This window comes from Cervus elaphus, chromosome 8 (assembly GCF_910594005.1).
Source record: "Cervus elaphus chromosome 8, mCerEla1.1, whole genome shotgun sequence".
Lineage (NCBI taxonomy): Eukaryota > Metazoa > Chordata > Mammalia > Artiodactyla > Cervidae > Cervus > Cervus elaphus.
The window spans coordinates 40,765,873-40,790,821 of NC_057822.1; the positions used below are offsets into that span (position 1 = coordinate 40,765,873).

Genomic DNA, 24,949 nt, shown 5'->3' on the forward strand with positions numbered 1-24,949 from the left:
TAGTTCAGGTCTTTGTTACTAGCAGCCACACCAAATAAAAATTAATCACAATTCCAACTGCTATCTAAGCTCCTCCTCACCTTATTAATGAAGAGCTTACACTGCTAGTAGAGAAGGGAGAAGTCTTCATATAGACAGCCCAACTCCTCTGGTAGATTCTTGACTAGGATTCAATTCCTACTTCGTATTGAAATTTTATAAGCCTTGATTTCCACCTCAATAATACAGGGAGTAATGTCTGCCTTGCATTACTATTAAGTCTTGGTAAAAAGCACAGTGATATATAAAAAAAATCATTATAATAATTATAATTTTGCCTATTATTCATTATTTTCAGAAATAGTCTCTAGAGGCTTCATTTTTTTCCTACACTGAAGCAGCTAGTGCCCACTGCCACTCCAGGCACAACTACTCACCCTTTCTACCCAACATAATATTGGCAACTAATGGTCACAGAGAAGATTGAGTTGTTTTTGTTTGAAACAATAGAGTTCGATGATGATTACTAAAGGGTATTAGTAATTAGTCCCTTATTCCATTGCAATGCCAATATACATTTTAAAAAGCATAGGTACACTGCTGCATAGTCTATTTCTTAGGTATAAAGACCTATTCCTTTAACATTTCACATGCAGAGAAATAATTTCTTGAGGGAGAGTATTTTACATTTTTTTTTCATTTGTTTCTATTATTCAGTGAGTCCTCATAGACATCTCTCACAGATATTTAGTTTAAGGAAGACTGCTGACACCAAGTAAGTTAATTAATAAGCCGAACTAACAGCCTGTGAAGAGAGTCATTAAATACCAGTCTAACTGACCCGTATCCCAAGAAAAACAAACCCGTCTATCGATGTCACAGAAAGACAGCCAGGCAGGAGGCTTGCTTCGTTCTATACTTGGTCCTTCTCCGGGCTGTCACGGACTTGTGCAGGCCACCCCTGAGTATGCTCAAACACAGGATGTATTTGAAAATGGATGTTATGGAGTCAAAGGGAACTAACCAGAAATTATACCTACAGTTTTGATCATAATGAGTACAGTAATGATTATAATAAGCATTTTAGGAATCAATAAAGTAAAAAAAAAAGAAAAGAAAAAAGTGCTTACTGAGCAAAGGTTTTGTCTACGAGGTCCACGTTGTTGATTTTTACAATACATTCATTTTCATGAAACAGTCCCTCCCGTTTGGACCTGCTGTTTTCCTCAATGCCACGAATGAAGAGTCCTAGAATCCTGGATGCAACATTTAGATTGAAGAGAATGACTGAATAATAGTATGCAAGTTGTTTCTCCACTTGCAACTGTTCAGAAATAAGTACTAACTCCTCCTTATGAAAGAAATTATGCTTTACATCCAGGCAACTGTTTGTTATTTAAAATCTTTAGTAAAACACAATATAAAATCAGAGAAACACACATACCCTTACAACTCAATAAAAGAAGATACTACCCCCCCCAAGACAAATCTACATAAACACCAACCCAGAGCACGCTGATCAATAGCTGCATTCCTCATGCTTTTAGTAAACTTAGAAAAGGCTAGTGTCGCTTAGTAGAGTTGAGGACACACGGGATTTGTGGTTTGGAGAGGGCATCACAGAAGGGCTGACTGTAATAAGTAAGTTTGAGTTGATGTCAAGGGAGCACTTGACATTTGATAACAGGAGAGGATTAGGTTTCACAATAGTCTTTTTGCAATCTTCCTACCTCTTTTAATAATACGCATTTTAAGAAGAAAACATTTAGCACAGACCACATTACTTAATTTAGAAAGAAGTATGGTCCCATATGTTCGAGTCACTGAATAAAGTGTTGTGTTGAGTGTTCTCTATGCACTTTGGATGGAGGGATATGAAACAGGGCTATAGGACCAGGAAGACAGCTCAGTACAGGCTTGGAGTACAGGGGAAATTAAAAAAAAAAATCCGGAGCTATCAATAGGCCGAGTCTTCATAGAAGAATTTGGGAAGAAAGTAGGATATAAACTGGGTTAGGAGAATGAATGGGATTTGGCTAGGAGGAGACAGAACACATGGAGACAGGGGTGACCGGGTGTCTGTGTAAGTGGAGCGGGGTGGGAGCTCACGCTGGATGGGGAGGCCAGTGCCACATGCAGGGGCCTTGAAGGCTAGCTGATGGACTTATCTGATCAGGCTGGAGTAGTCCTCACTTCTGAGACAGTGGCCAGATGAAAGCAGGGGTTTGGAGAGTGTTGTCTAAAATTTCAACCAGGAAGAATCTGCATTCAGAGAGGATACCCCAAGCCTACTGGTGCTTTGCAGCTGTGGCTTAAAATAGGAGGAAGGAGAAGGGAGTTGGAGAAAAAGAACAGGAGAAAAGAAAACTACAGAAATAAGAAGAAAGAATTTTGTGTGTATATGTGTGTACCTGGATGCATCTATTACATACTGGAAGTATTTGAACTGAAAACTAAAAGAAACCAAACTTGTGTATATTTTGGCCATTTCTCCCGTGAGGGATTTCCCTGTTCCTTGTGGCATGTAAGGGTCCCAGGTTTCTCAGGATAAGACAGACAGATACATCTTCCATGAGGAGTCTGCTAGATGTAGAAAAACCTTAGCCTCCTCTTTCCTTATCCTCTTGTTTTCCTACTTTGTCATACTCTTCCATACAGGTGTCTTACAAGCTATTACGTATTCCCTTTGCATTAATTCAAATCTAAATAAAACATGAGCACATTTTATGTATGAATAGTCTGGTCTGCCATGGAGAAACAGGAGTCTTTAATGAAAACGGAGGAGGAAACCATCTTCCTGTTTGGAGCTGCCATGGGGTGGGGACTCTGCCTCTAGGAATTCAGTTCATCTGATGAGCCCATGTCATCTCAAGAAGGTCAGAGGAGAGGCAAATGTGGGGCTATTTAAATTTCTACTGCAAAACAGTTAAATGAACACTGTAGGCTGCTACATGAGACAGCAAATAGTCACGCCACCTACTGAGGGGAAGGCTCTAGGTCACAAGCCAGGTGTGCATTGACGCTTCATTTCCAAATTCTAGTAGGTTAGTGAACTAGTCATATTCTGTGTGGAGAAGAATAGGGGACAGCACTACTGTGTGATAAAGAATCTGAGATTTAAATTAATATTTGTAAGGTACTAATCCCACCTTCATCTCATAACATAATATTAAGAATTGAACTATTTGATATGTCGGAAAAAAAAGGAGAGGAAGAAATAGAACAAAATAGTATCTTTCTCCTAAATTAAACAACTCTCTAATAGTTCACATTCTGGATTTTTGTTATGGTGGATTCACAATAACACGATCCATTAGGAGGCTCACATGTGGTTATAAACTAGTTTATGTAAGCGATATTTTTTTAACAAGCATTCAAGTCTTCCTTTAATTTAATTCAGTACATCATCAGTCATGTAATGTTGCTCCCTAGGATTTAATTTCACATTTTGGGAGATGAATTAATTCTTTCAGGCCACTGGGTTGCAATTTAGCTGGCATATTACAGCTGGAGTATGCTGTGTGAACCTCACTCATCTAAATAACCTAACTTTCCATGAAAAATTTATTGACAGAATAAGCCCAACTGTAAAACCCATGTGTCAGAGGTAATTTTGGTAAAATGTAAAACTGACTGATTTTATTAGTTTGGTCCCTGGCAACGAACCACTCCTGCCTTCTTTATTCGATGGAAGGGGTGGATTCCCTCCAGTTTGATTTCATGCAGACCAGTATGAGAAGGCTCAGAAAAGACGCTCTCTTTTTCCTCTTTGTCCCTGATGGATGGGCTGCGGGGAGCTAGCTCCTTTGGGACCAAGACTCTTTGAGACTTCAAAATTAACACTGTGGAAGCATTACAGGCTGAAATGAACAAACTAATTTGCATGAAGGAGCACTGATAAAGAAGGCTGAAGTCCATAGCCCAGCAGAATGAGAGGTGTAACAATTGCTTCTTGCCCTTCTAATAATCATGTAGGCACAAACCTATTCACTGCTTACCTCCTCCTTTCTCCCCACAGTATCATACTGCCTCGGTTGTTCACCAGCTTAGGCTTTTTACCTGAGAATATCCTCTCCTCATATTATATGTCCCTCTTCATCCATTTCTTCCTTCTTCTGTTTCATATTTAGCTGCTTTTACTGTGAAGCAGGTATACTATGCTATCTTTATTTACTGACAGACAATTAGATTTCATGCTTTTAATTCTAAAATAAAACTATATATATTTCTTTTTTTAATGAAATCAAGTTGCTTTTTACTTGCAGGGACTCTAGGTGTTTTTTCTTTTGCAATTTTTGTTTTTATTGCGCAAGCCAATTTTTCTCCATTTAAGCAGCATTCTGTATCCCAATGAATCCAATGAGGCCTTGTCTAGTATAGCAGTCAGTATGTTATACTCAGGGTGTTCTAACTTTGATTAGGGATCTTATTCTACAACAGGTGTGGCTCTATTTTTGTAAAAGAAAAAAAATAAAAAAGAAATTAAAGGCAAAGCCAATTACGGTAGTCTTAGTAAATAATTAAATGTAGATTCTAATTTAAAATAATGACACAAACCAATAAATGGAAGGAAATTAAGAACTAAGTTACCACTATGACCTTAACTCCCCCCACCCTCTGTGCTCACAAAGGGTGACCATATGGCATGATGAAGTCAGACACTTGTCTGACACGCTCTATGTGCAGTTGCTTCTAGACACATGGGTTGAGTTAAGTGTGCTGTTTCAGCCTGTACTCATTACTTCTTAACTTTTATTGGCTCATGTCTCCACTTCCATATTATTTTTTTATGTTTTTTAATTAAATTTCCTTTCTGTAATACTAGTGGATAGCAAAAAAAAAAAATTATACAATCATTTCACAAAGTTACTGAAAAGTTGACCATGAGCTTATAGAAGTTCATTTCTGAACCAGGCTTTTCTGTTTTAGACAAAACAGTAATAATCCTAATAATTTACACATTCATGGGTTGTGTGTTTTACAAGGAGTGTTCATATTTTTAATGCCATTTAATCCCCACAATCTTGATGTGAAGTAGGTATTCACAAGAGGCGAGTTTAGGGGACTTGCTCAAGGTTATACAAAAGAGAATACTGAGATCCAAATCCAATTGTTTCAAGTCCAAGTCCAATATTCCTCTTCCTGTTCTACAAGGCCTATGCTAGAAATCAGAATCAGGAAGGAGCAGGGAGCAAATCAATACCCTGTAGTGTGTTTTCCTCATTTGAAGTGAGAGAAGGTGATTTCTAGTCTAGAGGGTCAACTTGTTTTCTGAATGACTGAAATTGAAGTAGGGTGACTGTCATGTTGTATATTTCTTCATGGTTTGAAAACTGGGATGATCTTGTGTTCTATTCCAGCTTCATTAAGCTAAAGGGCCTAGTAATTTAGCCATGCTGGTATTTCACAAAGCTCTATCAGTACACTTCTGCCAAAAGCCATTAGAATTTCTTGTGACAACTGGGTAAATACTTGCTCTGTCTATCAAAAACAACCTCAGCTTGTCCTGTGCCATAACCCATAACATTTATAAACACGCTTATTAACACATACAGGAAATGAGATAATAAGAGCCACTAGCTTTTCAGTTCATTTCTTTTTAGCGGACATTCATTCCATCAAGAGCTTGGCATCAGATGTTATTTGCTAAAAAAGGTGATGACTTTGCAATTACAGGTAGCAGATGGCTACCTGCTGAAAATGATGCCAACCAAAATATCATGACTAAATCTGCTCTTGCCACTATATGGCAGACCAAATTGAATAAATATTCAGAACCAGTAAATTAATACTATATAACCTTTGGGGAAAGTTTTGTTCTAGAAAGAACAATGGAGTGAGGACAAGTCAGGAGATTTGGATTTTGTATGACCTTGAGGAAAATCAACTGACTTTTCTGGTCTTTGATCACCTAAACTAAAATCAGGTACTTTGCCTTTTTAATGATACATTTAAGAAAATAAATTTAACAAAATCATTTAAAACATGTCAAACAGGGATAAACTGATTTTCTTTAAGTTTCTGACAGCCTTTGTCCGTGTCAATCTAGTCCTCAAGGTAGCCATCCTCTTGAAAAATAATATAATATCTAATACTTGTTTCATAAGGCTGTTAAAATGGTACTAACATTAACTCTCAGGAACACATTTTAATTCCCATCAGTAAAACAAGTTTTACAACCAGTTAGTGAGGAGTGAGTGATAAGTCATTCAGTTGTGTCCGACTGTTTGCGACCCCATGGAATGTAGTCTGCCAGGCTCCTCTGTTCATGGAATTCTTCAGGCAAGAATACTGGAGTGGGTTGCCATTTCCTTCTCCATACATCCAGTTAAGTAGACATGAATTTCAAGAAATGGTGACACAATAATATTACCATTTACTAGAATGAATTTATAAATTTGTCTTTAAAATTTCAAAAGGATGTGTCAAATTATTTTTGATTGATTACATTATATTTTAGAACAAAATAAACAGAATAAAGACATTTTGCTACTTAGCTAAATCAGAATATATTGAATTTCTGATATATACTTAGAATATTAAAGTATTTATTATTAGAGGTTCCATAAACATGAAGAAGATCAAGAAATATCAATTTGGAATTATTATATTTCTTTTAAGTGCATTTTTGAATACTAAAAAATTCAGTTGCTATATTTGTCTAACCACATGTTAAAGTCTTTCCATGATTCTGTTTATATGTGTTACTGATAAGAATACTTTAAGAAAGTACTTCTTACTTAGTTGTAAATATAGAAAACATGATTTCTTTTCTATTGTGTCCTAGAAGTAAGTGATATTATTTTGTTTCTAACAAATAAGTGGCCAATAGAAGCATGTGCTGAGGTGTCCATCTAAATAACAGAGACATACAATTAATCCTCTTCTGAAAAATGTTTGGGAAAATGAGCTCAAGTTAAGTTTTTCATTAGCATGAGCTTCTGATATAAGGAAAACGTCTTACCTTCCACTCAGAGATGAAAAGAAAGGCACTACATGTATTCCCAAGGGGCCTCCTTCCCCGGAAATCTCCACTGTTCTTGTCATATCACTGGGACAGAAAAAAAGAAAAAGGGAGTACAAATGAGTCTTTGCTAAAACAAAAACAAAACAACAGATGTGGCATATTAAAAAGAAAACCAAAAAAACTTCAGATTTTAACAACTACTGTAAATTGAACAGCAGAGATGAAATCAAAGGAGTACATGATTTGCTGGAATGTTCAGAAGCTCCAGGAAATAAAATACTTAAAAGGCTATCTGATTTCTTATTTTTTCTCCTAGAAGAGGAACAAATGGAAATGACTACCTACAAAAATAACTTCCTACTTAACTTAATCTGCATAAATCAACATATTTAAAAAGATGTACGCAAAAATGAAATGTCTCCCTATTGAGACACACTTGAAAATTACTGCATAGAGGATAAAATACATGGAATCAAGCATATCTATGCCTAAATATAAAGTACGGCTTTTCCTACAGTACAGAGGAAAAATGAAATAAAATATGTATTTATTAGAAAAAGCACAAAATTACATTTTAAACAACTGTGAAGCCACAGTTGGTAACACATATTGGCATGTTCAAAGCATTATAAATCAAAACTTGAACTAGCCTTTCAATAAGGCATCAGTTGTATTCAATAGAACAATTCCAAATTTTCACCTCCTACTTTTTTTTTTTAGAGGTATAAAAAGAAGTTGCAAAGCCTGGAGAAAATGTATTACAGAAAGAAATAGAAAGCCTGACCTGCCTAACCTACTCCAGATTAAGGGAAGGATGAGCCAGAAACATTAATGGATAGTGTATATGACTGAAATATACAAGGCGCTGTGAGCTTTGGAGTAATAGAAAGTGGAACTAACAAGTGTTTATAAAGATGAAAAATAATAACCGTGAACAATTATTGGCTCCTTTAATCCCAGAGAGAGAAAATAAAATTGCCAGAGGAAAATGATAAAGTTGAAGCAAACATCCCCATTATGGAAATTGTAAGCAGGTCTCTATTGTTTCCTATTTACATGAAAATGACCTGAAACTAGATGTCAAATTAAGAGCTACAGCTGCTACAAATACTTTTCTGCTCCAAATTGAAAACGGGGAAATGTTGGCTCCTTGCTGGAAAGTTGAGAACAGTATTAAGAACGCAAAGTGCCTGATGAATTCACTCTGCATGAAGTACTCCCTAAATTATCAGCAATCTAAAATAAATACATTAAATATATTCTCATCAGTGGATTAGGTTTATTTTTAATGTGTTTTCATTGCAAACCTATTATCATTAAGAACTGCAAAATAGAGCCTGTTAGCTTCCAACATTTATGGAATGTGATGGAATTTCAAAATTGATAATAAATTTCAAATGAGTTTTGCTCAGATATTGCTGATATATTTAAAATTTGCTCAGTCAGGTTATAACAGAACCCTAGAATAAAAGTTAGAAAAAAAATAAATCTTAGAGTGCTAGTATCATGGAATAAAATATATTCTTCTCTATACTTCCTATGTGAGCATAGACACTATATGAATATATGCATAGGAAATACTATTGAATATACATACATAGGTATGCATTATAGGTCCTGAATATAAAATATCTTGTGGGAAGAGAAGGTTCTGTACCTTTCAAAGGACCATAAAGAAATAACTTTGATATAATAACAGATTTATAGTGCATTTTGAGGTATGTGAGGAACACTAAACCCAAAGCATTCACATTCTAGTGTTACTATAGTGTTGCAAAGACTTTTAAAAACAGACTAAAACCATGTTTAACTACTGAAACTTTATTATCTCTACCTTTTATAATATATTTTTATAGTTTTGTATTTAGAGCATAATACAAATCTTTCTTAATAAATGCATTAAATATATACATGCTGATAGATAGCATTCATATGTTTTATACAGAGGGTTTTGGAATATAAATGTTTAGTCTAGACAATAAGATTTCAGCTTAAAAAAATTAGGATGGCTTTATGGATTCTTTTTTTCTAGTTTGCAAGTATTTCTTTATCCCACTCATAACCTCTCCTGTAAGATATAATAAATTCTATGTATCATACTGATACCTACTCTTTAGTAATCATCAATCTTGTATTTTTACATTCACTTAAAAGCAAATCCTATAATTTGTTAAAGTTATCAATCTTATTTCAAAACACTAAAACTTTTTTGGGGGATGCAGTATTAAGGTTCATTTCAACTTTGTAAGATTCTCTTTTTCAGTATTTCAGAATAAACACTTATGCTCTCTTTATATGTGACAGTCACAATTATTTTGGCTGGCATAATATTTGATGTATGTCAAACTACTATCACAAAAATATTACTATCCCAAAAAAAGGAGCATAAAAGACTTTCAATTTTGTTGATTGTAATATGTAGATACTTAGAGAATTAATCTATTAGTGCTATAAACAAGCATTACAAGTTTTACAGACTATGTTTTACCAGTCTTCATAAATTGCTATCCATTATTTGTTTCAAGATGGTAAGGAAAGCCATTTGAAAAAGGAAATATCATAGACATGTCTATGTTTTAAATTTATTTTAAAAGGGGAAAAGTGAAACCATTCAGTGTTATTTATACCCAGTGGTATTCCGTGGAAATCTCTGTATAAAGACCCTCATGGAAGATTAAACAAAGCAAGGAGGGCTAGACACAGTTACCTGAATACACGTCTCATAAACTGAGATTTTACTAAGATGTGAAAATATGCCATAAAAGTTATTTGTTAAAGCAGAATAGAGTTCAAGGACCACTGAGGAGAGTACATACACATTTACTTATGTTTTGGAGGCAGACTGAAAATGGAAAATGTAGAGAATGGGTGAGAAGGCTATTTGAGTAGTGGAAAGGAAAAAAGGATTGGCAGGACTTATGAGAAAGAGACAAAAAATGAACTCTAGGGCAAAGGAAAAAAAAAACATTTCAGTTACAAAAAGAAAACTTGGAAACTTTCACTAAACTCAAAATAGCTAACTCTATACAACTCTCTAAGATCTACGAACACAAATGCAGATAGTCATCAAGCATTAGGTTGAATAGTGTTAAGCAAGTTACATGTTCTAAGGTCTGACTGACAAAATTGATTTGAATAGTTACTGGAACCAGCGGCTACCTAGGGCTTCCCTGATAGCTCAGTTGGTAAAGAATCTGCCTGCAATGTGGGAGACCTGGGTTCGATCCCTGGGTTGGGAAGATCCCTTGGAGAAGGGAAAGGCTACCCACTCCAGTATTCTGGCCTGGAGAATTCCATGGACAGTCCATGGGGCCGCAAATAGTCGGACACGACTGAGCGACTTTCACTTTCACTTTCATGAGTGAAAGTACAGAATGAGTGGCTTAAAATGAGCCTGTTGTGAATGACTATGGCAAGAATTAGATGGAAAGTGCTTCACTTGGTTTCTTCCAGAAGAAAGGCATGAAGCCTGAGAAAGAGAATATAACAGGGACTGCAGATGGTTGGCTGTAAGTCTAACTTCTCCACAGAAGACAGATGCACAGTGTCTTTAAGATCAGTCAATCCAGTGATCGGCCACTAAAGGAAGGAAGAGGCAGAACTGAGGGCAGGAAGAGGGAGATGTTCTGTTTTGGAAGGAAGTATTAACTTATGAAATTAGAAAGTGCATCCTGTTGGTGGCTTTGATGCAGGTGTCCGAGTAAATCATTTAAACTAAGTCCCAAAGTATGTTTCTTCATTTGAACAAGGAGGGATTTAAGATAAGTTCCTAATAGAGTTGTTGGCATTAAAGAAACAAAGAGAGAACATTATACAAGTACAACATACACATAAACAATTCTCCCCTTGAATTGCATCTCTAGGTGTCCTGCTGCAGTCACCTGCCCACCCCCTGCTTCCTGACCCCACCCTTAGTTTCGCATTTCTTCTCATCCTCCCTCCATTAAAGAATCTTTAATGGAGTTTGCACTCACTCTACTTTCTGAACTTGGCCTTAAACTAATTTCAGATGACTTTTCCTACACTAGTGCTCACAACATGAAGTTTCCGAGCCTTGGTTAGGCAAAGTGAAATAAAACACCCAGGAATCAGAGAAGGTGCATGCAGCATGTAACACTAGAATCAAAGGATTTGGAGACAAGAGTGGTGGGTGTAGATTGGGTCTCTAGAAGTTAATTGCTCTGAACTACAATTCCTTAGCCTGCTAAAAGTGATAATAAAACTCACGCAAAAAGTCCGTTGGGATAATCAAATACATATTTTAATTAAATATTATTTTTTAAAAATCCTATACTCCATTCCTCTGAATCCCTTGTATCTAGAAAAAGCTTAGCTAATTTGTTCATGCAGCCATAAACCAAACAATTGTTCACTCTATAAATACTTAGTAGGGACTTTAGCAAACTTTCCAAAAAGCTAACCTGTGAAGAAAAATGAAATTAAAGGCAAACAGAATAAGAGTATTGCATTCATTATGCCTACCTCCAAAAATAATCTTATCAAGCTTCTAAAAAGACAGGGCCCTAGAGATTTTCTGCATCAAGTTTTTAATATTGTGCAACACATTAATCAAAGAAACACAATCTAAATAAAGAGTAACTGTCATATGGCCATAAATTATAAGCTTGAGGAAAATCTACACAGTAAAGCAGTGGGATAAAAGATGATTACACATTTTTTTTTTCTTAAGTTAATTCCAGGTAACATGCTTGGCATTTGTAACTAACTGGATTGAATGAAAGAAGTATGTTGACTAAATGAATAAATGAATGACCATCAATCTCAGAAGCATCACTTTCCAGTGTTAAAGCCAACAATCTATTAGACATGAAATTATTCATGCAAATTTTGAAGCAACTTTAAAAATGATGATGACAATGATGAAAATAGAGATGATGATGATGTTGAAATTGGTAACAAAAGCAACAGGGCTTACTCCATCTCAGGCACTGTTCACAGCAATTTATATCTATTAACTAACTTTGTCTTTAGGTAACAGTTTAGTTAACATTTAACTCTGAAGGAAGGTTTTAGTATTATTTCCATTTTACATAACAGAAACTAAGGCAAAGATTGATGAGCAACTTGCTTAAGCTCCTACAACTAATAAGCTGCAGAGCTGGAATTTGAACCCAGGCAGTAGCTAGGAACAAACTGAAAATTATCACATAGCAAAGCACTTGCCCATAATCACGAGAACAACTGACTTTGTATAAGAATTATTTACATTAAAAACATAAAAATCTGGGTTGATAGGCTAGGTTCATTTTATATGCATAGAGTAAATATTGCAAGATTCTTAAAATACAGTGCAAAGTAGTATTCAAAGAGCTAATGTCAAAGTAGAACACCACACCACACCACAATGAACTCTGAAATGTTCACTTTAAGCTGTAGCTCAAAGAGAAGAAAAAAACAATTAAGAAATCTAGGTTGCAGAAAAAAGTTGGAAGGATTGAGGCTCATTTGTTACATGTTTGTCAGGAATTTCTCATGTAAAAAAAGAAAAGTAATTTACCAATTAATTTTAGAATTAGGTTTCACTCAAGTATTCTTAGCTTGGTCTTTTCTATAAAATAAAAACAACTATAAATTAAAAAAACATTAAATTGAAATAAAATATTCTTATTCACATAAATAGAATACCTTAATGCATCCATAGTTTTTGGTGATGTCAGTAGTTCTGTATGCATACCATTCATAACTTCTCCATCTTCTAATTCCTCTGTGGAATTCTGTAGTGAAACAAACCATAAGCATGTGGATGCTATGCACATAGAATTGAAAATTTGAATAAAAAGTCTCAACGGGAGAGAATAAATGGTTTTATTCTGGATATATATAGTGCACTCCAATTTCTTTGAAGGCTGGAAAAAGGTGTTAATCTTTTCAGTATTGTCAATGTTCTTTTCTCTTCCGTTTGGTTTCTGAAATACTCACATGGACCATTTACACAAGGCAGTGTGTTAAGAGCTCTGGAATACATCATTTAGCTTCCTGCTACTCAACCATAAGCACTGGGGACTGAGTGTTTTAAATCAGCAAGGAAAAGGGGTACCAAAGGGAAGGTGCCACTGACAGGGGGTGATGTATTAGCTTTAATGTACTGTACTTGCTTGCACCCCCCTCAGTGACACAAAATATAAAGAAAGCAAAATCCATGAAAAAAAAAGTTGCCTGGCAAGGTCACTTCTATCAAAATTGTAGCAGGAAAAGTGCAGGATAAGAAATCTGGAGTTCTCACTTGTCTTAAGACTTTCATTCTGAGGATGCTCTTCAGCACAGAGAAACTAAAATTAACCATTTAACTTCTAAAATGGTAAATAGTCTTCTACTAAAGAGAAGGAAGAGGGTGAGAGAGGTCTTGCACTCCAGGACCTTGACAAAATTGAATTGGATGTTACATAGAGGAGAGAATAGATTCTAGAAAGTCAGCCCACTTTAGAGTTTCATTTAAGTAAGACATTAGTTCTCTGTTAGGCTTTGGTACTGAACTCTAACAGAGTAATTTTGCAGACACACCACTCTTCAGAATCCCAGCCACAGATAGCACGTGTTAAGGACCTGAGCTTCAATGAACAACCACATGGAGTGTTCATGGGTCTAAAGACGCAATTTCAATAAAACACAATAGATGAGTTAAAAGGTTGGACATAAAGGAATAAGGTTAACATTTGGAAGAAAACAAGACATGGAGGCACAAATTAAGCAGTGTGTCACTGTGAATTGATTTTTTAAAATGTATTTCATTTTTGATTGAAAACCAACATCTCAAACTTAGGGGTTAAGAGTTTTGTGAAGGACTTGATCTGCCTAAATTTTTAAACATTTATTTGCTTTCTCCTCTTCATTAAGAAAGGAAAAAAAATCCAAAAAGTTAAAGGACACATTTTAGTTGAAGGCACCAAATCTTAAAAGATGAATGGTTTTGAAAGTTTTCAAACCTTCACCTTATTATGAAGTGCTTGATATATGTTTACATCAAAACGACAATGAATTTGGGAGGTTACAAAAGACTTGAGTAGGCAATTTAATAAAATATATCATATCATCATTTGACAGGACTAGAGCCCATATCAAAACATTTGATGACTGCATTTATGTCAAAATCATTAACTTTCTCATCTATCACAAGAGGGAGCTCTATAAAGGTGGAGGCTGTATCTAGTCCTGTCTGTATTAAGCACACAACACACAGGATTCGTTTAGTGAATGTTAATGAATAAATAAGTTGAATGGCATTGTATTAGTTTCCTAATGATCAGCATAAGTTCAAAATTGAGTTCACTTCAGTTCAGTCGCTCAGTCATGTCTGACTCTTTGTGACCCCATGGACTGCAGCATGCCAGGCTTCCCTGTCTAGCACCAACTCCCAGGGCTGACTTAAACTCATATCCATTGAGTCAGTGATGCCATCCAACCATCTCATCCTCTGTCATCCCCTTCTCCTCATGCCCCCAATCCCTCCCCGGCATCAGGGTCTTTTCCAATGAGTTAGTTCTTCACATCAGCTGGCCAAAGCATTGGAGTTTCAGCTTCAGCATCAGTCCTTCCAATGAATATTCAGGACTGATTTCCTTTAGGATGGACTGGTTGATCTCCTCGCAGTCCAAGGGACTCTCAAGAATCTTCTCCAACACCATAGTTCAAAAGCATCAATTCTTCGGTGCTCAGCTTTCTTTATGGTCCAACTTTCATATCCACACATGACCACTGGAAAAACCATAGCTTAGAGTAGACGGACCTTTGTTGGCAAAGTAACATCTGCTTTTTAATATGCTGTCTAGATTTGTCATAGCTTTTCTTCCAAGGAGCAAGTGTCTTTTAATTTCATAGCTGTAGTCACCATCTGCAGAGATTTTGGAGCCTAAAAAATAAAGTCTCTCACTGTTTCCATTGTTTCCCTATCTATTGGCCGTGAAGTGATGGGACTGGATGCCATGATCTTAGTTTTCTGAATTTTGAGTTTTAAGCTTACTTTTTCACTCTCCTCTTTCACTTTCATCAAGAGGCTCTGCAGTTCTTCATTTTCTGCCAAAAGGGTGGTGTTATCTATGTATCTCCCACAGTGTCTGTGAGGGACTTAGAATTGACTTGGCTGGGTGTTTCGAGGGTAGAATCTCTCATTGAGGTTGAATTCAGGCGTCAGCAGGGCAGCAATTACAGTCATCTAAAGGCTTGAGTGGAATTTCAAGACCCAAGATAAAGAATCTGCTGCCATGTGGGAGACCAGGGTTTGATCCCTAGGTTGGGAAGATCCCCTGGAGAAGGAAATGGCAACCCACTCCAGTATTCTTGCCTGGAGAATCCCATGGACCAAGGAGCCTCGTAGGTTATAGTACATGGGATCACAAAGAGTCAGAAATGACTAACACTTTCACTTTCACTATTTTTTTCTTTATAAAAGCTTTATTAAGATATGATGTACATAATATTAAATTCACCCTTTGAAAATAGTACAATCAAGTCCTTTTAAACTTATTCACAGAGTTTTGCAACCATTGCCAATATCTAATTTTAGAGTAATTTCAAAATTCCACAAAATAACCTCATACTCATTAGCCAGAACAGCCCATCCTTCCTGCTTACCAGAGCCCATTGCAATCATTAAGCTGCTGTCTGTCACTAAGGTTTTACCAGTTCTGAACAATTTTTTATAAACAGAATCATAAGATATGTGGCTTCTATCATTTAGCATGATGTCCTTAAGACCCTCCCACGTTGTGGCATGTATCAGTATTTCATCCCCTTTTTCGGTTAAGTAATATTCCACTGTATGTATGTAGCACATTCGGTCTACTAATTACTCGATAGGCATTTGAGTTGCACTCATCTCTCATGCTAGCAAAGCAATGCTCAAAATTCTCCAAGCCAGTCTTCAACAGTACGTGAACCATAAACTTTCAGATATTCAAGCTAGATTTAGAAAAGGTAGAGAAACCAGAGATCACATTGCCAACACCTGTTGGATCATCAAAAAATGAAGAGAGTTCCAGAAAAACATCTGCTTTATTGACTACGCCAAAGCCTTTGACTGTGTGGATCACCACAAACTGTGGAAAATTCTTAAAGAGATGGGAATACCAGACCACCTGACCTACCTCCTGAGAAATTTGTATGCTGGTCAAGACGCAACAGCTAGAATTGGACATGGAATAACAGATTGGTTCCAAATTGGGAAAGGAGTACGTCAAGGCTGTATATTGTCACTGTGCTTATTTAACTTATATGCAGAGTAAATCACGCAAAATTCTGGGCTGGATGAAGCACAAGCTGGAATCAAGATTGCTGGGAGAAATAGCAATAACCTCAGATATGCAGATGAAACCACTCTTAATGGCAGAAAACGAAGAAAAACTAAAAAGACTCTTGATGATGGTGAAAAAAGGAGAGTGAAAAAGCTGGCTTAAAACTCAACATTCACAAAACTAAGATCATGGTATTCAGTCCCATCACTTCAGAGCAAATAGATGAGGAAACAATAGAAACAGTGAGAGACTGGTTTTTTGGGGCTCCAAAATCACTGCAGACGGTGACTGCAGCCATGAAAGACACTTGCTCCTTGGAAGAAAAGCTATGACCAACGTAGACAGCATATTAAAAAGCAGAGACATTACTTTGCCAACAAAGGTCCATATAGTCAAAGGTATGGTTTTTCCAGTAGTGAGAGTTGGACTATAAAGAAAGCTGAGGGCTGAAGAATTGATGCCTTTGAAATGTGGTGTTGGAGAAGACTCTTGAGAGTCCCTTGGACTGCAAGGAGATCAAACCAGCCCATCCTAAAGGAAATCAGTCCTGAATATTCATTGGAAGGACTGATGCTGAAGCTGAAGCTCCAATACTTTGGCCACCTGATGCAAAGAACTGACTCATTGGAAAAGATGCTGATGCTGGGAAAGACTGAAGGCAGCAGAAGTAGGGGATGACAGAGGATGAGATGGTTGGATGGCATCACTGACTGGATGGACATGAGTTTGAGCAAGTTCTGGGAGTTGGTGATGGACAGGGAAGCCTGGCATGCTGCAGTCCATGGAGTGGCAAAGAGTCAGACACAACTGAGCAACTGAACTGAATTGATTTCAGTTGTTTCCACACTTGCTTATGATTATGAATTATGTTGCTCTGACCATTTGAAATAGTGTTCAACTCTGAAATAATGCTAAGAATAAGAAGTTCTTGTGTATGCCAATATGTTTCATTTCTCTCAGGTATATACTGAGGAGTGGAATTGTTGGGTCAGATAGCAACTATATGCTTAACATTTTGAGGACAACTATAGTATTTCTAAATTTTCTGCACAATTTTGGATTCCCATCAGTAATATCTGGGGGTTCCAAATTCTCCAAATCCTTGCCAACACTTGTTGCTTTCCTTTAAACAAAACTTAGTCATCATAGTGGGTGTTAAAGTTTTTGTTTGTGTGTACCTAAAAAGTAATGATTTTCATTTCCCTAATGATAAATGATGGTGAGCATCTTTTCACATGACTGTTCGACATTTGTGTATCTTCTTTGGGGAAATGCCTAATTATTTGTATATTTATTGTTGAATTGTAAGATTTTTCTAAATATTCTGTGTACAAATTCCTTGAAAAGAAGGCAAAAGTGAAATAAATATTAGTCACTCAGTTGTGTCTGATTCTTTGCAACCCCATGGACTGTAGCCTACCAGGCTCTTCTGTCTATGAAATTCTCCAGGCAAGAATATCGGAGTGGGTTGCTATTCCCTTCTCCAGGGGATCTTCCCAACCCAGTGATGGAACCAGGGTCTCCTGCCATTGCAGGCTGATTCGTTACCATCTGACCCATCAGGGAGGCCAGAATTCCAAAATTTCTCCCATTCTATGGGCTCTGACTTCACTTTCTTGATGGCCCCTTGAAGCACAAAAGTTTAGAATTTTAATGAAGTGTAATTTACGTTTTCTTCTGTTACTTGTGTTTGGTGTTGTATCTAAGAAATAGTGCCTAATTCAATGTCACAAAGATTTATTCCTGTATTTTTTCCTAAGAGTTTTGTAGTGTTGGCTCTTGTATTTAGGTCTATTACCATTTTAAGTTAATTTTTGTACACGGTGTGAGGTAGGGGATACAATTTCTTCTTTGCATGCAGATATTAAGTTATGCCAGCATTAGTTGTATTAATGTCCTTATCAAAACTCATTTGACCAAAAATGAACGGTTGATTTCTGGACTCTATATTTTATCCCATTGATCTGTATTCTATGTCAGTACTACATAGTCTCACATACTGTAGCTTTGTACTAAATTCTGGAATCAGGAAGTCAGAGCTCTCTCTTTCTTTAAAAATTTTTGTATTGACTATTCTGGGTGTCTTGCCTTTTCATATGAATTTTAGAATCTGAGTGTCTTTTTTTTTTTTTTTTTTTCAAAAATGCCAGCTGGGTTTTGATAAGGATCACACTGGACCTATATCTCAATTTAGAGAGTATTACCATCTTAACAAAATGAAGTCTAATCTATGAACAGTTAACAGTGGCAGTTATTAAAATAAATATTCATTTTGGCTTTGTAATTCTATATAAACATATATCCTCAGAATGTCAATGAAAAAACTTGGATGTTTGTAATATGGTTTTAACTGTTTTTGACTCTTTGCTCCTATTCCAACTGCAATTTTCTTGTTGATCCCATGCCAAGGTAAGAAAATAACATATTTTCCGGTTCAAATCAACATTCTGCAAGGTTCAGAGGACTTTCTTCTAGTTCTACTTAGATAGTAAGTAAAGGTTTTATTTATGTCAACAAAGTACTTAATGCTCCAAGTATATGAAAATGTCAATTAGAATTTGAAAGCAATATTGGGCCAATTGCAATGTGATAATCTGCTCAAGGGTAATTCTGAACTGACTACAGTTTAATAGCAATCACGTCAATCACTACAGACTTAAAGAACAACGTTCACAGACATGTCTAAGACAAGAGTTCTACTATTTTAAAAGTAGCAGCAAAAACTCCGCCTGGCCACAGCTATCAAGAAGGTAGTAATTATAGTTTATCATCTCAACTAACAGGCAGTGCTTGTCACTTGCCAAAATCATTTCTACATATTGCAGTGGAAGAATTCTTTAATATTCTCTAGAGATGGGGCCAGCAGACAGATGCTTAGGGCATCCTATAAGGAAACAAAGCCAGTTTCAAACTGACTTCAACAACGCTGCAGCAGTGCAGTGCTTCAAGGCTTAGACAAAGGCAGCTTATTTCCTGACAGGGTCTACAAAGTCATTTTGTTTTTAATTACCAAATGAATAACAGGCAATGATTTAAGAGCACTTAGACTTTTCCTACACTAAATAACATAATGAAATGAAGAGTCACAAAATCATACACTTAAAATTGAAAGTGATATATATATATAGTTTTTCTCACAGCTTATTTGAATAACTTTGAGACAAATCTGTAAAATCATGACTTTTAAGTTTGGAAATAAAGGGGCTAAAATAATCTGATGATGAAGAGCTAGGGAATAAACAATGAGCCTTGAATAGCCACTATATTTCTTCAACTTCAGGCTTGAGAAATTTTAATTATGTAACTTCAAATCCTCAAACTTGCCTCCAGAAAACACAATGGTTTGCAAAGCTCTACACTTAATCTTATTGGTAAAATGATTATAATATTTATTTTTAATGTTAAAATATATATGATCAGTGGCATTATAAGTGGATAAAGCTATGCTGAAATTTACGCGGTCTCTTTCTTTTGTTCACATTACAATCCTTTGCTCCCTAATACAGTTTAGGAGGAGGTTTTGTCTTGCCAACCAGGCAAAGACCTTTAAGAAGTGTGTCCTTTACCTCTTTGATTATCAGAGCAGGGAATGTATCATATGTGGCTCTCACAACAGACAAGTTTAATTACTACAATTTTTAAAAAGCGAACATTTTTAGCAACACTTTCAGGATCACAGGAGCATTTCTGACAGCCAGAATGAGTTGGATTTAAACATCACTGTGCTATTTTTAACTTTAAAATCAACACTTACATAAATATTCCCAAAGCAATTAGCAGCAGCTGGAAAGTAAAGGTGTTTACATTTAGTTAGCACCGGTGCTCACGATGGCGAGTGCTCACGGGCTGTGTGGAAGGGGCCATGTACCAGGCGGGACGCTCTTCTCTCTAGGGTGATCTTGGTGTTGGCACCAGGCTATCCTTTCACAATTCATGGTGGGCATAAAACACTGATTTCGTATAGGAAAGTGTATTCATGATGTAGCCTCATTAAGATATACATCTCCAAATAAACTTAACACTCTTGTTAAAACTTTTCGGAAGAAAATGTTACCCACATTCTCATCACTTCTCCCTAGTCAACCACAGCTATAAAACAATATTAAAAACAGCTTTCTAGCTCAGCTTTTCATCTCTCAGATGAGAACTGAAATAGATGTCTCATAATCTATAGATGGCTTCCTTTGACTTACAGGTGAAAATATATGGCCTTGATTTTTGCTCCCCCCATGCATTTAGCCACATATGAAACCATTTGCCCACAAAATTTTAACTGCAGTTATGTTTCCAAAGCTCAGGTGTATTTTATAACAAGATTTGCATTCTGAAAAGCCAACTGCAAGTTTCTTTTGAAATTGCACATGAATTTTAGAGAGTAATAGAAAAATTATACAGAGAAGATCTGAATGCCAGGTTACGTGCCTGGTGCTCATACATAAACATCATGTAAATTTTAAAATTAAAATTCTGGGCATAATTTCAGAATATTTGTTTTGACTTTTTAGAACAAGAATATCTGTGCTAGAGTAAAAACAAGTTGTATTTGATACGCACACATATGAGATGAACATGCATTTTGGTAGTCAAACACTGTTACTGAAGCTTGACCTAATCCATTTCCTTCATGCCTTAGGCAATGCCTTGCCATGGGAAATATCTCAGCTGGCTTCATAGATCCCACCCCAAAATATTTCAGTTCTAGCAATTTAATATATCTGCAATTTTTCATATAAATAATACATGTGTTTATTCATTCTATATGTAAAACAAACGCAAATATTATATACAATGTATATTAGATTGTATATCCATATATATGCATATTAACAGAAATTGGCACTGCCTTGTAGTAAATAGTGCACATCTTCAGAAATCCTAGACAACATTAAGAAAGCCCTGGAAAGAATGGTGCTGACAGGCTAGTCTAGTCCACTCATTTTATCGCTAAGAAACAGACCCAGAAGGGTGAAGTGGCAAGCGTGTCAACTTAACTGTGCTAAGGGTAGAGCCAGAATTCAGGATTCTTGATTCTTAATTCAGTGCTCTTTCTGCGTACCACGGTAAATAGTGTTGACTTAATGAATGTTGCTCTTAGTATTCTTTTTTTTTTTTCCTTTTTTGTTTCAATGACTTAAACAAAAACTCTAATAATGTCTTGGGTATACTTCACCCATCTTTCAAAGATCTCACAACATATTCCATATAACCAGAGGCATATTCACGACAACCCTAAATAATTTGTAGGCATTCCTATCCAATTCTATACATGGGCATATTGAAGGGGAAAGAGCTTAATGTCTTGTTCAAAGTGAAACTAAGGGTCAAAAAGAGAACCAAGAATATTCAGAACTCACATGTACTAAGATTGAAGTTTGTAGGCAAGCATGCTAAACATATTTACCTTGTGATGTTTCTTAGCTGCTGATTTTAGACAAATGTTGTGAGCAAACAATATTATGAAGCTTAAAAAAAGGATTTATGTGAAAAACTATCAAGTATTTCATTAATCTAGAGATGAGTTCTAATAACTGCATTTTAAGATAAAGTTATTTTTTGAGAACACAATTAAAATAGATCAATCTAATAACTAATTTCAAAGCTTTGGCTTCTGAGGTACATATGCACATACACACACACACACACACACACACACATATATATATGTATATATATATATACACACACACATATATATATGTGTATATATATATATACACACACACACTCTCACTGCTAAGCAACAGGAGTTACCTTAATGCTTACAGGGTAAACACTAGACTGAGTTTAAACAATTCAGGATTTTGTACAACACAATGATGTGCTAAGTCGCTTCAGTAGTGTCCAGTTCTTTGTGACCCCATGGACTTAGCCCATCAGTCTCTTCTGTCCAAGGGATTCTCCATGCAAGAATACTGGAGGGGGTTGCCATGCCTCCCTCAAGGGCATCTTCCGGAGCCAGCGATGGAACCTGAGTCTCCTCCGTCTCCTGCATTGGCAGGCAGTTTACCACTAGTACCACCTGGGAAGCCCGGGTGAATACAATACACTGGAAGTCAATGATATTCCAGCTGACAGTCTCATGCAGTTGTGATACATAAGATGACTCCCTGCATGGGTGCATCCCCATTGACTCTCCACACATCCAGAGTTAGTCACACCTTCTCCTCATCTGGCTTGTGTTCAAGAGATACTGCCTGGTTTTAACTGCTTTAATAAAAGTAAGACAGACCAAATTATGTATTATAGTAAAATTAAGCTTTGCTCTGAAACAAAGGAGACATAGGTTCCAACTGAAGTGCTCTCATAGTGATGTCACCTAATCTCCCGCTCTCTCCTCTATTATCTGTAAAATAAAGATAAGAAGATTTCTAAGGTCTATTCTAGGTACAAAATATCCCAGAACTTAGTAAAGGGAGACCAAGTAGTCCTCACTGAGGAAAAATAAAAAATATTTCAACAGATAAAATAAGGGGTGATTATTCATTTGAACAAATTTATTTGGAAAGCTTCCCTTGAGAAGCAACCCTCAAGGAGACATTAAGTACTTTCTTCACATACTGATTCTGAAAAACTTTCGGGGGACAAATATATGACATGAGGTAAAGTCTACTTAAAATAAAACTAAATGCTCCCTCCATACCTTATTCTCTTTATCTTCTTCTATGATTTTTTTCCTGGCTATTTCCTTTTCTCCTTACCATTAACAACTAGCAGAATTAAGAGTTCACTGTTAAGATTTTCCAGGATTCTGACTTAGATTTGAGAAGATAATTAAAAAAAAATTTTTTTTTAATGTATAACTTATACATTTTACCTGCGGGGATTTTGTTGTTATTGTTGTTCATTTGTGTTTTGTTTGTTATTTTAGAAAAGTATACGGTGACCTTGACTAAACCTGACATCACGTAGTTAAAACACACTATTCTACTTGAAAAAGAAAAAAAAAAAGTGGGAGGAGGAGAGGAATTGTGTTCTTTTTGTGAGATCTGAGTTGACCAGCCAGGTTGGTCAGTCTTTTTTAGGTATCAAAAACGAAAACCACTACTGATGTCAAGATCAGCATCTGTTGATCTTTCAACCTGACGCCAACACCTATGGCTGTGCTGCTTCCCAAGCAAATGTATTCATTGAAAAGGCCGCCTTAAAAACTTTAGAGCTGTGAAAGTTCAGAAGTTCAACAAGGCAATCCTGCAACCGTTGTTTTAAGATCCACTGTTTCTTACTCAAACTCAAATAACACATTCCAAAAGTGATAAAAAGAAAATTGGAAAACACACACACGCATATATATATATATATATATATTTCAAATACAAGACTGACACAAACATGATTATAATGATCGCTTCAGTTTATAATTGGGCTTCCCTTGTAGTTCAGCTGGTAAAGAATCCGCCTGCAATGCGGAAGACCTGGGTTCGATCCCTGGGTTGGGAAGATCCCCTGGAGGAGGGAAAGGCTACCCACTCCAGTATTTTGGCCTGGAGAATTCTATGGACTGTGTAGTCCATGGTGTTGCAAAGAGTTGGACATGACTTTCCCTTTCAGTTTATAATTGGATTACTTCCACAACTCAGTTACAGCTAATTTCCTCCTAGCTTTCTGTATTATTGAATCCATCAAAGCCTCTTGAGTCCAATGCTTAGGTGCACTAAGACAGTGCTGTTTACTCATGAAAAGGTGAAGATCTTGAACAATACAGCACACTCTCCCATGAAGGTCTGCTTCAGATCATGCTCTCATCATAAAACAAGATCCAAGACATTAAAATACCTGCTTCTCTTCCATTTAATCTCTCTCTTGAAATGATAGCACCTTCTCAAATATTCAGAATACAAATCTGTCCAAATGGACAGTTTGATGGTACTAGGGTTTCATTTGTAACTACAAACCATCACCTACAGCTGGCAAATATAAAAAGACTTGAGGGAGTGGGGATAATTCAGCAATTACAAAAAATTCTAGCTTAACTGTTTTTCTTGTGGCTGAAATATATTTCAATCAGGTTTGATTCTAGTAAATGTACCTTATGCAATGAAGCAAAGCTACACAAATTCCAGGCTTGGTTAGGAGAGTGTAAAGATAAAAGAACATCTTATTAAAGGAATATTTTTTCATTTGCACATGCATTTCACTAATGCCAGTATAGGCACACTCCTCTGCAGTCTGCATTACAAGTCTTTCCTATGAAAATAGGCTGCAGAAAATGTTGACTCTACAACCAGGGTCATGGAGACTTGTTTCAGGAGGTAGGTAGTAGTTTTTAGTGTTGGTCTCTCAGTCACGTCTGATTGTTTGCCTCCCCTGCCAGGTTCCTCTGTCCATGGGATTCTCCAAGCAAGAATAATGGAGTGGATTGCCATTCCCTTCTTCAGAGGATCTTCCCTACCCAGGGATCGAACCTGGGCCTTCTGCATTGCAGGTAGATTCTTACCATCTGAACTACAGGAAAGAGGTGGGGAGAGGGGATAAAAAGCACAGGGATTTTGCATGTATACGTTGTTTAGTAGGAACTTTCCAAAAAATTCTCAAAACGTACCAAGTCAAAGTTCTGTGTTGAAAATTCTTTTACAATTATCAGATGGAAAACTAAGTTTACAACTTATCTTGGTCCATGAATAAGGCATGTTCAAGGACTCTTTTTTATCCCCAACAGTCTTTAGCATGCCTCCTAAGTCTTTATCTTTCTATAGACATTTCACTCTCTTCTCATCTAGCCCCTCATCAAAGTCCCCCCCTACACTGCCTTGTGTAC

General features: G+C 36.4%; 1 protein-coding gene across 3 annotated transcripts in view; it reads right to left on the reverse strand.

Annotated features, from left to right (window-relative positions):
• Positions 1-24,949, reverse strand: part of PARD3B (par-3 family cell polarity regulator beta) — a 1,123,128-nt gene that overhangs the window by 486,164 nt on the left and 612,015 nt on the right. For all 3 annotated transcript variants that reach the window (XM_043910301.1, XM_043910302.1, XM_043910303.1), the window contains 3 exons: positions 12,593-12,681; positions 6,944-7,030; positions 1,110-1,235 (listed from right to left, as the gene is read on the reverse strand). In XM_043910301.1, the coding sequence (XP_043766236.1) occupies positions 1,110-1,235; positions 6,944-7,030; positions 12,593-12,681 (302 nt within the window). The remainder of the gene's footprint in view (positions 1-1,109; positions 1,236-6,943; positions 7,031-12,592; positions 12,682-24,949) is intronic.